The 14,283-nt window shown below is 52.8% G+C and overlaps 3 protein-coding genes across 3 annotated transcripts; 2 read left to right on the top strand and 1 right to left on the bottom strand.

Annotated features, from left to right (window-relative positions):
* Nucleotides 1-1,611: 1,611 nt before the first annotated feature.
* On the bottom strand, nucleotides 1,612-4,654 carry SMAC4_07502 (uncharacterized protein). Its single transcript, XM_066090636.1, has 3 exons — nucleotides 3,535-4,654; nucleotides 2,578-3,484; nucleotides 1,612-2,508 (listed from the first exon to the last, which is right to left on the bottom strand). The coding sequence occupies exons 1-3, from the start codon at nucleotides 3,941-3,943 to the stop codon at nucleotides 2,109-2,111; spliced, it is 1,716 nt and encodes a 571-aa protein (XP_065947617.1). The 5' UTR covers nucleotides 3,944-4,654; the 3' UTR covers nucleotides 1,612-2,108.
* A 4,573-nt stretch (nucleotides 4,655-9,227) lies between these two features.
* SMAC4_07501 (uncharacterized protein) lies at nucleotides 9,228-12,271 on the top strand (the record flags this gene model as incomplete). The annotated part of the gene is made up of 2 exons (XM_003345465.2): nucleotides 9,228-11,446; nucleotides 11,522-12,271. 2 exons carry the CDS (start codon nucleotides 9,228-9,230, stop codon nucleotides 11,910-11,912), a joined length of 2,610 nt encoding a protein of 869 aa, XP_003345513.1. The 3' UTR covers nucleotides 11,913-12,271.
* A 651-nt stretch (nucleotides 12,272-12,922) lies between these two features.
* On the top strand, nucleotides 12,923-13,180 carry SMAC4_07500 (uncharacterized protein; the record flags this gene model as incomplete). The annotated part of the gene is made up of 1 exon (XM_003345464.2): nucleotides 12,923-13,180. The coding sequence occupies one exon, from the start codon at nucleotides 12,923-12,925 to the stop codon at nucleotides 13,178-13,180; it is 258 nt and encodes an 85-aa protein (XP_003345512.2).
* Between the last annotated feature and the right edge of the window lie 1,103 nt (nucleotides 13,181-14,283).

Here is a 14,283-nt window from a genome sequence, read left to right as displayed (position 1 = left end):
GGCAACGTCCAACATTGCCCCTGAGTTTTCAGATGATACCTCCAGACTGAAGTGGGACTGCAGAGAGTTGATCATTTTCTTTCATCCTAGCGTCGTATCATCGCTAAGTTTTTCCTTAGCGTACTGAAGGTCCGATATAGGACGAGGAATAAATATCCCGTTAACGATCGAACTTCACCATTCTACACGTGTATCGGTCTGTTCAGAGGTGTTATCATGTTCTCAATCGTTGCTCATGAGTGCTATTTGGACATCAATCGAACCACCTCCAGCCCTAACCTTTAGTTGTTACCAATTCACTGCCACTTCAAACTCGAGATCGCGATCCTTCGAGGTTACAACAAACCATTCAGGGGTATATCCTGCGTGGATACACATGCACTGCAGTTGCACGGAATATCTTCCTTGACCTATTCCCAGTACCGATATCGATATTTCCCTGTCCATGCTTGCTCGTTCTCGTAGTGTACAGTACCGATGTCGATGTCGATGTCGATGCTGTGCAACTCGACCGGGAGTTATCCCGTAGCGTAGTCGGGCAAGCAGCAGTTCCCCGTCACGAGGTAACATGCGTCCGAGGACAACATTTCCTGGCGGCAGATGTAATGAGTTGGGATATGGGATTGAAAGGTAATTCCGGATGACTGCTGTATAAGGTACCATAGAGGTATGCGATTTCTTCTGTTCAATTCGATCTAATACGTCTCAATCCTGAGTTGAGCTTCATTCTTTGTACACGTCCACAAGGCATTCCTCCTTCATCGGACCTTCCTCTGCTCCATGTCTTCCACCTTCCAACTTCCAACTTCCCACTTCCTCCCCGCAAAGTCCCGTCGGTTTTCTGCTTTCCCCTGATTTTGACATATCATTCCGTACCGTCCATTCGAAACAAGCAAACACCCTATTCCCTCCCGATCGTTCGGTCTCATTCCGATGATCCCATAGAAACTCCAAATTTAATCTCGGCGGAACTTTCCGTCCAGTCCTCGATGTCGTCTATCTGCCTTCTTCTTGGACTCGCTGCCTTCCGCATAGTATTTTGCGCTATCAGTCCGTTGAATTCGCTCTTCCGGCTTCCCAGCTGGTACCGGTGTTGTCATCGCGCTAGTAGCGGTAGTTTCCGGTGACGGACTGTCATGAGCAGTCACGGGCGGTGGCTGTGCTTCATTCATAGAAATCTGGGGGGTTGTCATATGCAAGCCATCAAGCGGAGAAACGTCCGGGAAACTTGGAAAGAATGAAAGCAAACATACAGTGTCTGCTTCATCACCAAGTCTTGGCATCCAGATATGGGGGAATGCAGATTCGAGAACAAAGTGACAAGTAAACCAGTAACCGGTACGTATGTAACATGTGAGAGCCCTAGGATGCGGACATTTTGTCTGTCACTTTTTCCTATTCAAGAATCGAGCTTTCAATGTGTCAGCGGTGAGGTCTTGCATCTTGGAACACCGGGCGCTAGTCAAAACGTGGAGTGGCGGTCGAAACGGACATGTCTGATTCCTTCCTATGTTTGTTTGCTTTCCCCACACTTTGGCAGGTTTGATGGGTTTGATGATTGATGATTGCCTCCATGCGAGGCATGTCAATGGTTGCTTAAACGCCATTCGAAACTCGTGTTGTCAGGCTTCGAACATCGATTTGACAGTTGACATGATCGGTATGTCGGATAAGGAGATGATATAGGTTGATAGAATTGCATGATCAGGTGGCCAGTTGCGAGCACCAAGCCTCGGTAGATTCACGCTTGGGAAGGATGGAACAGAAGGATCAGATGTTGTCAATGTCGATCGAGCAAGTGAGACCATGTTCGAACATTACATGTCAAAATGATGAAGGGAAGGTGCAATGATTGCAAAGTGGGAGTAGAACTATAGCGCTAAGCGGGCAGGTAAGAACAGCTTCTATGAAGAGAAAGAACCAAGACCAGCCTCACAAACGAAGACTCCAAAGAACTCCTTCTTGCGATCCAACCAGACCTCCAGTCCTCTTGCTTATAAAACACACGATGTCCAACATTGACTTTATGACTCCCTGGGCCACCGTCATTCAAACCTCACGATACCTCTACCATCATACACCTCCACTCCGCCGTCTTCAGTCAAGCCCTACACCTTCCCAAAAAACTCCTTCCCATTCTCCAAAACCAGCCCCCTCTTCCCCTCCCTAACCTTAAACCCCAACTGAAACCCCACCGGCTCCAAAATAACATGACTATTCGTCTTCTGCGAATCAATCGGCACCTGTTTACCCGTAACCGGACATATTTTCGGAGCAACATCAAACGCCCAAAGCAGCGCCGCGCCAAAGACAAACATCTCGTCGTCGACAATGTTTTGCCCCAAGCATGTGCGCCGGCCCCAGCCGAAGGAGTGCATTGATGAGCCCTCGCGGAAGTTGGGATACCGAGTTAGGGGCGCTTGGAAGGTGGGGTAGGAGGGGTCGAGGTAGCGTGCTGGATTGTAAGTTTCTGGGTCTGGGTATTTTTGGGGGTTGCGATTTATGGACCTGTTTACATGGTCAGTAAGTGGAAGGGGGAGGGGACTTGATGGAAAGAGGAAGGGGGGGTAAGCGTACCATTCACAAGCCAAAACAATTGTCCCCTTCTTGATCTTGACACCCATATACTCATCATCCCTCTCCGCCTGATGCGGCACCCCAAGCGGGACTCCGCTCCTCCATCTGACTGTCTCCTTCAGACAGGCTCTAAGAGTAGGCAGCTTCTCAAAGTCCTTGATGGTTGGCATCCGATCACCACAGACCTCGTCGATCTCCGCTTGCGCCTTGCGCTGCCACTCTGGGTGCAAAGCCATGGCCATCTGGAAGAACTTGAGTGGGCCGGAAATGGTGACGACGCCGACGAGGTTGAGGAAGCCGATCATGCACGAGGCGAAGGTCTCGTCTTTTTCGGGTTGGTCGAGTGTATCTTTCTTTTCGTATACCTCTTCAGTTGCTGCTGTGGAAGGGGCCTTCTCGGCATTCCTGACATCCGGACCCGGGGTTCTGGCGGTATCAGGCGTCGCCGGCGCCGTATCCTGCATCACTTGCTCAAAGTACCTATACGCCCACGTATCACTCGGCAGCTCACCCTTCCTCATCCTTTCCTTGGCCTTCCGGAAGAGACCCAACCACCACTGCCTCAGCTCGGCCTCTCTCTGGACTTCGTACTTGTACCAGGGGTTAATAGCAGCCGGCAAGGACCACAGCGGCGTCATGGTGTTGGTAATAGGTCCTGAGACGGACATGCAATGGAGTGTCTTGTCGGCGCTATCACCGTTTAGACGGCCCTGCGTGGCGTCATCCCAGGCTAGACGGCTCATGACACGACCGCAGTACTCGCGCGTGTGGTCGAGGAAGCGGTCTGGGTCGAAGAGGATCATGACTAGGAAGCGACGCATCTCTGACTCGACGTGTCCGTAGAAATGGTTCTTGTAGGCAGCGGCCATGGCTGCATGGGCCCATTTGCGTTGTAACTTCCAGGTGTCTATTTTCTCATTAACACATACTCACTCAGTTAGAAGAGAAGGGACGTACCATGACGATCCATCAAAGCACTGTAAACCACACCCTCCTTATGTCCAATCAAGCTCCGAATTTGCGGCCGTCCAGAGTAAATATGTCCCCGTTTCACAAGCAGCTCCTCAGCAATCTTCTCATCTGAGAGAATGATAAAGGTGGCATCCGGGACCGAAGTTGTATAAATGGGGCCAAACTCATCCGCCCACTCCTTGAATTTGAGCCAGAGCGAAAAGCGTGGCAGATCGTGGATGCGGCCGACAACGGGGAACTGGCGCGGGCCGGGGAACTTGTTGACTTTGCCCCCTGAAGAGCCACCTACCAGGCTGGATTTCTTACGCCATGATAGGATTTGTTGTACGGCGGATATGAGGAGAGATGGGATGGCGAGGTAGAGGATCAAGAGCGTGAGGTTGGATGTTTCCATGATGAATTTGACTGAAGGAGATGATGGATGGCCGGTGACAAGTGGAACTATGTGGGTAAGGCGGAGGACGCTCCGTCCCGTCTTATGTGGACTGGTCTTGTTCTTGTGTGAAGCTAGCCCACAAGTGTGAAGCGTCGATTCCAGTAAGAGGTGGTGGGTAGCCAAGACCAATGCTTTTCTTCCACTGTGTCGTCGGTGGGTGAGATATGATCGATGGGGATTGCGGCGCGCTTGGGGTGTATAGCAAACAAAGAAAACCTGAGGGGCTGAAGAAGGACGTCAAACCGAATTAGGAAAAGAGTCGAGTGGAGATTAGATGATGATGATGAAGTTGATGATGGAACACAACGAGCCAATGTCAACGACGACAGATACAGCTCTTGGTATTCCCCCTTTTTGTTTTACTCAACCCAGAGAAGAAGTGGAAAAAGAGAGAAAGCCAAGGTCTTGGAATGGGGGAGGGTCGGAGGCGAGGAGTAGCACGCTTAAATCTTTTCCATGCATTCCACACTCACAAGACAGACATGGAGACCGAGACATCGCTGTTCCAGCAGGGAGGGACACCGGACACGAGAGGAACATGAAGTCGAGGACTGGGTGCGGACCAAGCGGTGACAGCTCACACTCACCAGAAGTCCGCCTCTTCAGTCCAAATTGACTGCGGCGTCTGGGCCAGGTCGTACACTAGGTACGCCCCCCTTCCGCCTTCCCGTCTTTCCCTTCCAATGACCTTTAATTGAGACCAGCCCTCGTTCGGTGTTCGCGCCATTTTAGAAGAGATTGGTTGCCTGTCGTCCAGTCGACAGTTGCTCGCTTGGAGTCAGACTTGGAGAGAGTCCGCCAGTCCGCAGCAATTCTCATCAGGCTGATCAAATATGATACGATGGCAGCATGGCACAATGGGGTGTAAGGGTTCCTGGTTCGTGAGAAGTGAGTGGGTAAGTGTAGCTAGAGGTAGGTTGTTGGCGATAGCTACCTAGGTACTGTACCAGGTGTACGGGGCATATAAACGACCAACAAGGGGTTTGCGGTACTGTTCCAATTTGCTTAGCCACTAGACCAGAACCGCAAACGGCAACTGTCCGAGAGAAGGGGCTTATTCAGCCTAAGTATATCTTCTCCGTCACGGACGTGGGCACCACGCGAGAAGCTTGCAGTGCAGCAGCAGCAGCAGCAGTAACGAGCACAATGGCCGGGCACACCAACGAAGTAGCGGGAGTTGGGCATTCCAGGGTATAGGTGTAGGTATTGCCGCTTGCATCCATCCACCCCGAATTGTTGTCGTCCATTCCTTGCACTACATGGACTACAGGAGAATGGGAGTACAAACAGCAAGGTACACAAAGCCAAGCAAAAGATGGCTCAAAGACATCCACTGCGTGAACGACATGAAGTCAAGACTTGCTAGTCGAGGAGTTGCCTTTTCGGGATCAAGCAGTCCAATCCACGCCGAGGATTCACTACTCCCTGTTCCCAGCTTATGGACGCCACAGCCGCTCTAACAGCACCGACATTGGACGAGGCTGCCGTCTAGGGAGAGTGCATGTCTTGGGTCAAAATAGCAGGGAGTAGCATGCGGCAGCAATATGACAAGGGCGCGTTCCCTGGGTATGGGTTGGTTGTAGCTGGCCACCGAAGCGAACAAGAGGATTATGTGTATTCCCGACGCAGACAAATCCAAAGAAAGATGCATCCGTAGCTACTGGTCCAAATGCCGTCTTTCGTCTTTTCGGGAAACAAGACGGCAGGACCACGTTTTGGGGAATGTCCGTAGCCTGGCCTTGGCTGTGTGAGCTGTGTTGTCGTTGGACGGCAAATGGTGCCAAAGGAGAGCGAGGCAAGCTAACTTGCATACCCCCTGCAACCCTTTTTAGGCGCGGCTATGAATGATTCGAGCGCACACGGGAGAGGATCCAGCGCGATCCCAATGCAACATGAAATAAATGACCCGGAAGGCGGAAACAACCTCATGATACACTTGCTATACAGGAGGCCCTGGGGCGTCATATCGATCCCAGTACGGGGACAAGCCCTTCCGGTCGGTCTTTACTTATAGTACACCCTTAGAGAACCTTGCGATTACTTGCATGCTCGGTTAGCGTGCCTACTCAGGCTTCAAAAAGCGAGCGGAATCGATATCCCTGACTTCATTCGGGTGAGGTAAGGGAGACCCGGGCCCGAGGAGCCGAATGGGCCGTCCCCGGAGAGAGGACGGGGGGTGGCGGATCTGAGTGCAGGGCACAACCGGCGGCTGAGATGGGAGCAACAGGACCCAAAGATATGAAAATGGCCATTATGCATGGGTGAGGCTGCGCTGGCATTAATGGTTGGCTCGGTGGCAGCCCCAAGATTGTAGCCAGGAGTCTTCTTGATCGGACCGGTTTCAACGTGGACCACAACGAAGCTGACAAGCGATGGGAAGACCAACGTAGTAAGGCCAAAAAACCACGGGGGGATCACTTGATGGCCAGAGGTAGAAACCTTCTGCACCCGAGGTAGCAACGCGGTGTGACCATGGCATCGCGGACGTGAGCTTGGCACTTCCCCTTGCTTCTCCGTTTCCTCCGCTTGTTTTCTTTTATATCTTCAAAAGGTTGCAGTTCGACTGGGGGCCCTTTCATGATCGAGGTAACTGCCGTGATCAGGAACAAGTACCCTGATATGGGTCGATGAAGCGTAGTGCGGCCATAAGAGGAGAACCACACGTGCCTTGTGTTGATGCGGAAGGAGTTTGGGTTGGGATGATAGACCGGAAATCCCAAATTACAGTCCAAGGACTTCCGGCTTGGAATGCTGCATTGACGTCGCCGGGATCTCTATGGCATCTTGGCTACCCACTTGGTGTGCTGTGCCGGGAGTAAAAAAAAGTGACTGCGTTGCACGACATTGGGATTGTCCCGAAAGTCGGCATAATCCCAACGCCGGCTTGCTTGCCAAAAAAGCCACTGGGGTAGTATGTTTTCTTGGTGCAGTTGAATTGACGAAATGCCTGGTGAATGTCCTGCTTCTTTGCGTTCAGCTCCGAATCATTGCACTTGGGCTGTTCTATTGGAGTTGAAGAAGGATGGAAAATCGGGTATGGGGGTGGTCCCTGGCATATTTTTTGACAGCGAGACAGTCTCGAGCACAGCAGACTGCCGTCTGAGGGGCAATGTGCCTTTCCATAGTAGACACCGTCGTCAATAGTGCTGGGAGCACGGATGGGTGCAGTGGGAAGGGGATGCTGGCCTTTGGCATCTTCCGTTACACAATGGCTTGAGCCAGCGACCCTGTGTGGTTGGAGGTGGTCCACCTATCCAAAAGAGGCCGACGTGAAAACCGTCGACAGGCCTTCTCGGGCTGGTATCCGTATCACACACATGCGTCGAGGAGGCTTTGCGGTGGCGCCCCGTCTGCATTTTCCATCGGGACCGAGAGGTGCATCCAAGCCGAAGTACCTCGCGATATGGAGGCCAGTGTGGAAGTGTTGATACCCAAGATGGCTGGTGGGGGGATGAGATCGGAATGTGGTTTTCTTCTCTTCAAGCCTCTATGGTTGTCGCCGTGACGATGGCTTTTCCTTTCGGGGGGGCGACCTGCTGCTGTGATTGGGGAGTTCTGGTCGCGGTACAACTCTTCAGCTTCTCAACGATGATGCGGGCGCGATTGGCTGCGGAGATGGTTACTGTTGAGGAGTACTTTTCCTCCTTGACTGAGACATCGGGGGAGGTGTATTGTATTTCTGGGCCTCATGATCTCAGCCATTCATTGACAAGGGACAAGACATCCACGGACTAGAACACTCCAAGGACCAGGGAAACGGGGCGGGCCGCGCAGGGATGGATCATAGGGTGAGGGAGTGAGTACTGGGAGAGGTAACGTTAGCAAGGGCTCAGCCAGAAACTGTGAGAGAGTGGCCACGCAGAGAAGAGAAGCCAGAGCAGCCTCATGACGCAAATAGCCACCCACTGTAGAAGAAAGGGTTCTGGGTGGTACGTAGGAGCTGAGTATACCTTGCGAGGTATTAGTGCTGACCAGGTTGACCCGTGGATATGAAGAACATGAGGGGACATGTGCAGAAGCTGAGAGTGCGCATGATGGATGTAACTCGAGATCCATTTAAGGAGCATGCTCCCTTTCCCTGGGTTCTTTGAGAGGCGATGCGGTTGTCGTCGTCTCTCTCCCTATCCGTGATGTTTGTCGATATCCGAATATCAAGTTGACGTTGAGACAGACAACAACACACAGAAAGAGCCGCAATCAGCAACGCAACGCAACCTCCACCCAAATTTTCCCTTATCCAAGGCGCCGGTCAGCACGGGAACCGTTGTAGCGTTACCCATGGATGGCGAATGTTCTATACAGTACGTCTTGGTGGTCGCCCCTGTCTGACAGGATCCCATCCAGTCTCTTTCTGTCATCATCCGTCTCAGGCTTGTCGTGCACTGCTGCTTGTCTGACGCTGACAAGGCCTGCTGGGTTCACTGATCATGTCCCAGTGCAATGGATGGATGGACCATGGTGTGGTTTGGAAGGTCAAGGGAAGCAATTGACAAAGAGAAAGAAAATAATCAAGGGAGAGAGGATACAGCATGTTGCACAAGGGACCCCTCTGTGCTTCAGGGGATGCAAGTCATGTCATGGCTTTGTTCGAGGTTGAGACATGCTGACGGACTCCAATCTGTTGGTTGACGTGGGATGGAAGTTTGGTCGGAACCTGAGGATGGCCAGGATGGATGAGATGGTGAAAGATGGACCGGAAGGGGACGAGAAGTGCTACAGTAGTGTAGTGGGATTGAAGGAGTCGTGCACAGACTACTACCTAAAGGCGTCTCCTAAACACTTATGCCAAAACCTTGAGGTTCCAGCTAGCAGAGTCGGGTCCAGTGCCTGAGCCATGTAAGTAGAACTATCTCTATTATGGGAGGTAGACGGCTTCAATAGTTTATGAACCTTTAATTGACTCAATCGGAAGCTTGTACATGTCAGTCTAGAGGTTCTCATTCTTCCACGACGGTGATGTCTCTGTGGTAGATGTCCATGCCTTGCTGCTTGAGCTTGTTAGTCAAGCTCTGGCATAAGCGTTTAGGACCTGGGCGGGGCAGCTCACGGTACCTCTGCCACTGAAGACAGCCGCGCGAAGCTCAGCTCCAGGTTGATGTCATTTCGTAATCCTCGAACACGATCGCCAAACACCAAAGTGTCAGCCTTACACAAAGTCAACAACAACACCAACACCAACCCACATTGACCGCATTCGCATCTGTCATCACTGGCAGCCATACACCCCCCGCGCCCTGCCAGGATGACGACGACCCACGTGCTGTCGCTTCCCTTTCGGAAGTCGACCCAGCTGTCACTGTCGCGGGCGATCCAGCAGTACATCTCTTTGAAGTACGACCAACACCCGGACATGTTCCGCCAGGACCTCGACACCATCGACACCTTGCGCCGTGAGGCCATCAACGTCCGAGAACCCCACCCGAGTGGCATCAAGAAGCTCCAGACCTACGCCGCCCAGCTGGTGTGGATTGGCGGCAAGTTCCCCATCGATGTCGGCGCCGACTTCACGTGGTACCCGGCCCTGGGCTACCACACCGAACACCCTCTCGTCCAGAACAACCTCAAGTACGAGCTGATGAACGTGCTTTACAACCTCGCCGCCCTCTACTCCCAGCTGGCCATGGCCTCCAACCGCAACAGCACCGAAGGCCTCAAGACCGCCGCCAGCTGGTTCTCCCAAGCCGCCGGCGTCCTCACCCACATCAAGACCCAAGTCCTGCCCGAGCTGCGCATGCCCAACCCGCCCGACGACATGGACGAATCCACCCTCGAGTCCCTCACACAGCTCTTCCTTGCCGAAGCCCAAGAGTGTTACTGGCAAAAAGCCGTTATGGACGGTTACAAGGACGCCTCTATCGCCAAGTTAGCCGCCCGCGTCTCCGACCTCTACAACGAAGCCGGCGAGGCCGCCATGCGCAGCGAGGCCATTAGCTCGGCCTGGATTCACCACATGAGTGCCAAACACCACCACTTCGCTGCCGCCGCTCAGTTCCGCGCAGCCAACGATTGTCTCGAACGGAAACAATACGGCGAAGAGATTGCCCGGTTGCGGGATGCCCTCGCCTGCGTGAACGAAGGGTTGAAAGAGACCCGAGGTGGCTACCTCAGCAAAGCCGTCGTCGAAGACCTACACGGCCTGAAGCGTCGCCTAGAAGAGGATCTCAAGCGCGCCGAGATCGACAACGACCGCGTTTACCTGCACATTGTGCCGCCCAAGACCGAGCTCAAGCGCCTCGACCGCGCCAACATGGCCGTTGCCCGCGTGCCTCCCCAGGTCGCCAAGCCGTACGAGTTTCTGGGTGACTACAATTCCGAGTTCGGCCCGGCTCTGTTCACCAAACTAGTTCCCTTCGCCGTACACGTGGCAGTTTCCATATACGAAGAGCGCCGCGACAGGCTTGTCAACAACTCCATCATCTCCGAGCTCGAGTCCATGACATCCCAGCTTCACGAGATCCTCTCCTCTCTCAACCTTCCCGGCTCCTTACAAGCTCTCGAAAAGCCGCTCGGCCTTCCCGGCACCTTGGTCCAACACGCCGACGAAATACGCCAGGCCGACGCCCTCTACCGATTGCAGCAGGGCTTTGCCGATATTGAGAAGCTCTGCAATTCGGACCTGGCAATCTTTGAAGAAGGCCGGTCTCTCCTTCTCGCCGAAGAGGAAGAAGACAACCGGCTGCGTCTCAAGTACGGCACCGAGAGATGGAACCGCCCACAATCTCGTCAGGACCCGTCTCCCAATGGCGGCGCAAAGCTCTGGCGCCAGGCACAGGATATTGAGGGTTACTTTGGCTCTTCAACAGCCTCGGACCAGGTAGTCCGCGAAAAGTTCAACGCCGTGAAGGACACGCTGGCCATTCTTGCCGGGTCCGACCGAACAATAATGGATTCCATCCCCAACTCGCGACGCACCGACATCCCCGAGAGCTTGAAGCCGGCCCTCGGAAGGCTGCGAAGCGCCTATAACGATGTGCAGCGTCTCGAGTCCCGTCGGCGCAAGCGCGTCGAATCTTTGCGCGCCCGGTCTCGTGCAGACGACATCAAGCCTGACATCCTCGTCGAAGCGGCCCGTTTAGAACGCGCATACCCGACCACCGCCATCGCGACAGCGCACTTTGAGGACTTCTTTGAGAAGCGTCTCGACCGCCTATACGAGTCGGAGCTGGAGGCTGTAGAAAGGGATAAGCAGGAGCAGGAGAAGATCGTCCAGGAGGTTAGGAGGGCGAATAAGGAGTTTGAGGCGCAGAAGAGACAGGTAGACCGGGCTGGAGGAGGCAGTGGAGAGAGGGAGAAGGCGCTGCAGAAGCTCGATGGAGCGTACTACAAGTATAAGGAGATTGTGAGCAATGTTGAGGTCGGCAGAAAGTTTTATAATGATTTGAGCCAGATTGTGGAGCAATGGAGGGGATTGGTCAGGGGGTGGGTGAGTGAGCGGATGAGGGATGCCAGGAGTCTTGAAGAGTATGTTATCTTTCTTTTCCATCCTTCTTGCTTTTCCATCCTTCTTGCTTTTCCAAGCTAACCAAGCACCAACAGGGAAATCAATATGCCCCCTCTGTCTTCCCTCAACATGCACCACCAACCATCTTTCTCGTATCAACAACACCAACACCAACAACCTCCACCGCCGCCCCAGATTCCTTTCCCCGAACCCATCCAGGCTCATCAGCCAATAGTCGAACAAGCCCACATCCAAAGCTGGGCAGACAACGTACCGCAGCAACAGCCGAAGCCAGTAGCTCCTGGTGTGTGGGCACCCAACATGGGGATAAACTTTGGTTCACCTGGTGGCCAGGGACAGCAACAACAACAACAACAACAACAACAACAACAACAACAACAACAACAACAACAACATCAAGAGCAGGGGCAACAAGGACCGGTGAACGCCACTTGGGATCCTTCACAGGGGATCCGGTTTGGTTAGCCGGTAGTTGTGTGCTGATGTAAAGGTGACTTGATCAGGACGTGAAAGGAGACGGACAAGAGTCAAAGTTCATACAGTCCATGAGTTCGCATACTGGGGATATTATTTGGTGGGCCAGGACATCGAGTGAAAGCATAGCATAGCGGGATTGGAATTTACTAAGATATATCTTTATACGGACCGGAATATCGAAGACTGATCTTGGCTCGTTGAATCCGTTGAACGGAGTTCAACGAAACCTTGAATACGTCAGTTTATGTGTCGGGGCCACCTTCAGAGTTAAGGTAAGGTGTCTTCCAATCTCGAAGGCGTTCAATTCGGTCTTCATAACCTATAGAGAAACAGGTGGCTCTGCACTTCGCTCGGCAATCACCACTCGTTCTTTCCAACCGATGCATCGTGTCTATGTTGGAGTTGGACCTGCTTCAACTTTGGCAAACCTTCCATTCCTGTTCGAGTTTCGATCAGCTGAGAAGGGTGTCGTGTACGATGCGAAGCCAAACCATCGTCGTTGCCATCTCGTCTTCAGACACTCTTCAGGTCCAGATTCGGAAGAGACGATGCATCAAAACCGTCAACGAAAGCTGCAAACTTATCTAGAAAAGAATCAGCAACTGAGAAGTGAAGAAGGCAGGAGTGGAGGACACATCTCGCGTGTAAAGGCACATCTTCTCCTCGAGCAACGAACAACTTCTTCCGAGCATTGTCCACAACACCACCACTTTCGTTCCATCGACGCCAGAACTACATCATTCGTTTAGAACCATCATCAACAAGAGTACCATTACTTTGAACCAATCGCCAAAATGTCAGTAGGGTACATTACCGCCCCCACCATTCTAGGCTGTTCTTGGCTTCTCTCTCCAGTCCATCTCCTGTCCTCAAGCATTTGAGAACACCCACTAACCCTCCTCCGTCTCCCAATCCACAGGTGTCACTCCGAGCAAACCCGCGAACTAATCTCCCAATCCGGCAACCTCAACTTCCCAAACAAATGCGAGCGCATCACCATGGCACACAAAGATTGCCACTCCAAAACCTGTCCGCAGTCAGAATCTTACGAGCCTACTACCTCTAGTCATAGTCTCTCAAACGGTATCACACCCAGCTTGAGAGCCTCCACCACACCCCGAGCCTCGACCAGTTCCTTTCATGTCTCCAGCGCGAATACCACGGCGAATACCACCGCTTACTCCGGCTGCTCCAACTTCGCCAGCTCAAGCTCGAGCTCGAGCTCGAGCTCGACCTCGACCTCGGACCCAAAGTAGGAATTACCTGTGCCTCAAGCGTCTACGGGCACTACTGGGAAGAAGTCGGTGTTTGAGAATATGCGGGGGGAATATGAGAGTACAAGGAGGAGGAAGTTGGGCTTAGGCTTAGGCGTAGAGATAGGCTTAGAGAAAGTACGTGAGATTAGTGGGATTGTTGGGTATTTCCTTGGGCAACGAGAGGAGGTACTTGATGCCGCTGTGGAGATGAACATGAGGGAGGCTGGGAGTGGTGGGAGGGCCGCCCTTGGGGAGCAAAAGGAGGAGGATAATGATCATAGACAGGATGTAGAAATGGGGGAGGCTAGAGGTAATGATGGTGATCATGTTCCTGTGAGTGTAGGCACTGGGAGCAAGCGGAGTGCGCCGGCGGATTTTGAAGGTCAGAATCAAAATGACCAGCAGCAGGGGGGAGGGAAGAGGGTTAAGAGGGAGGAGTAGAGGGGATGGGGGTCATGTGTGGGAGGGTAAGGTGGGAGGGGGATACGGAGAAAGGGCTTGGGGGTCTGGTGATGGAGGTACCGATCTGAAGGGGGAAAATGGTTAGACCCAAAGTCTGAATGGCGCAAAGAATTTGAGGGGTGGTATTGGGATATGGAGAACAGAACAAAATAAGGAGTTACAGCGGTTGTTTTGGGTTTTGGGTTTTGGTTAGCGCAAGTGAGGTATAGGGAGAGAGATGATCAACAGCAGTTCTTCAAAATATCGTCGAAAGCATTCGTAATGCCATTCAACTCCCTTCCTGTGGCTCTGTTATGCTCTAGTTTGTGATCCGCACTTTTTGGTGCCACGATGTTGGATGTTGACGTCGACAAGACACCCGGATTGATGAACCACCCGCTCAGGGAGGGCCGGACGGGTTGTTGGCACCGATGTAGAAATTGTCCAACGTGCCGAAGAAGTGGAGAAACGCCACCCGCCGTGATGTCCAGCATCCCGCAATGATCATAAAAGGGTAGCCAACATCATATTGCTCGTCACAGTTTGCTTGCTCGCTACTGGCGTCGATATCTAAGCTATTAACATGGCAATAGCACCACCTTCTTACACCTCTTTGTTCTCCACCATTCATGGCAATATCATGGGCGGCATCAAATCTCTTC

Source organism: Sordaria macrospora, chromosome 6 (assembly GCF_033870435.1).
Source record: "Sordaria macrospora chromosome 6, complete sequence".
NCBI classification, from domain to species: domain Eukaryota; kingdom Fungi; phylum Ascomycota; class Sordariomycetes; order Sordariales; family Sordariaceae; genus Sordaria; species Sordaria macrospora.
The sequence above is the reverse complement of the archived record's forward strand: the minus strand, read 5'-3'. Positions and strand labels throughout refer to the sequence as shown.

Excerpts from the sequence above, each read along its gene's own strand:
- SMAC4_07502 (XM_066090636.1), bottom strand. The coding sequence starts at position 3,943 with ATGGAAACATCCAACCTCACGCTCTTGATCCTCTACCTCGCCATCCCA. Across the intron at positions 3,485-3,534 it reads TGCTTTGATGGATCGTCATG|ACACCTGGAAGTTACAACGC; the intron begins GTACGTCCCTTC and ends ATGAGAAAATAG. Across the intron at positions 2,509-2,577 it reads ATTGTTTTGGCTTGTGAATG|GTCCATAAATCGCAACCCCC; the intron begins GTACGCTTACCC and ends CCATGTAAACAG.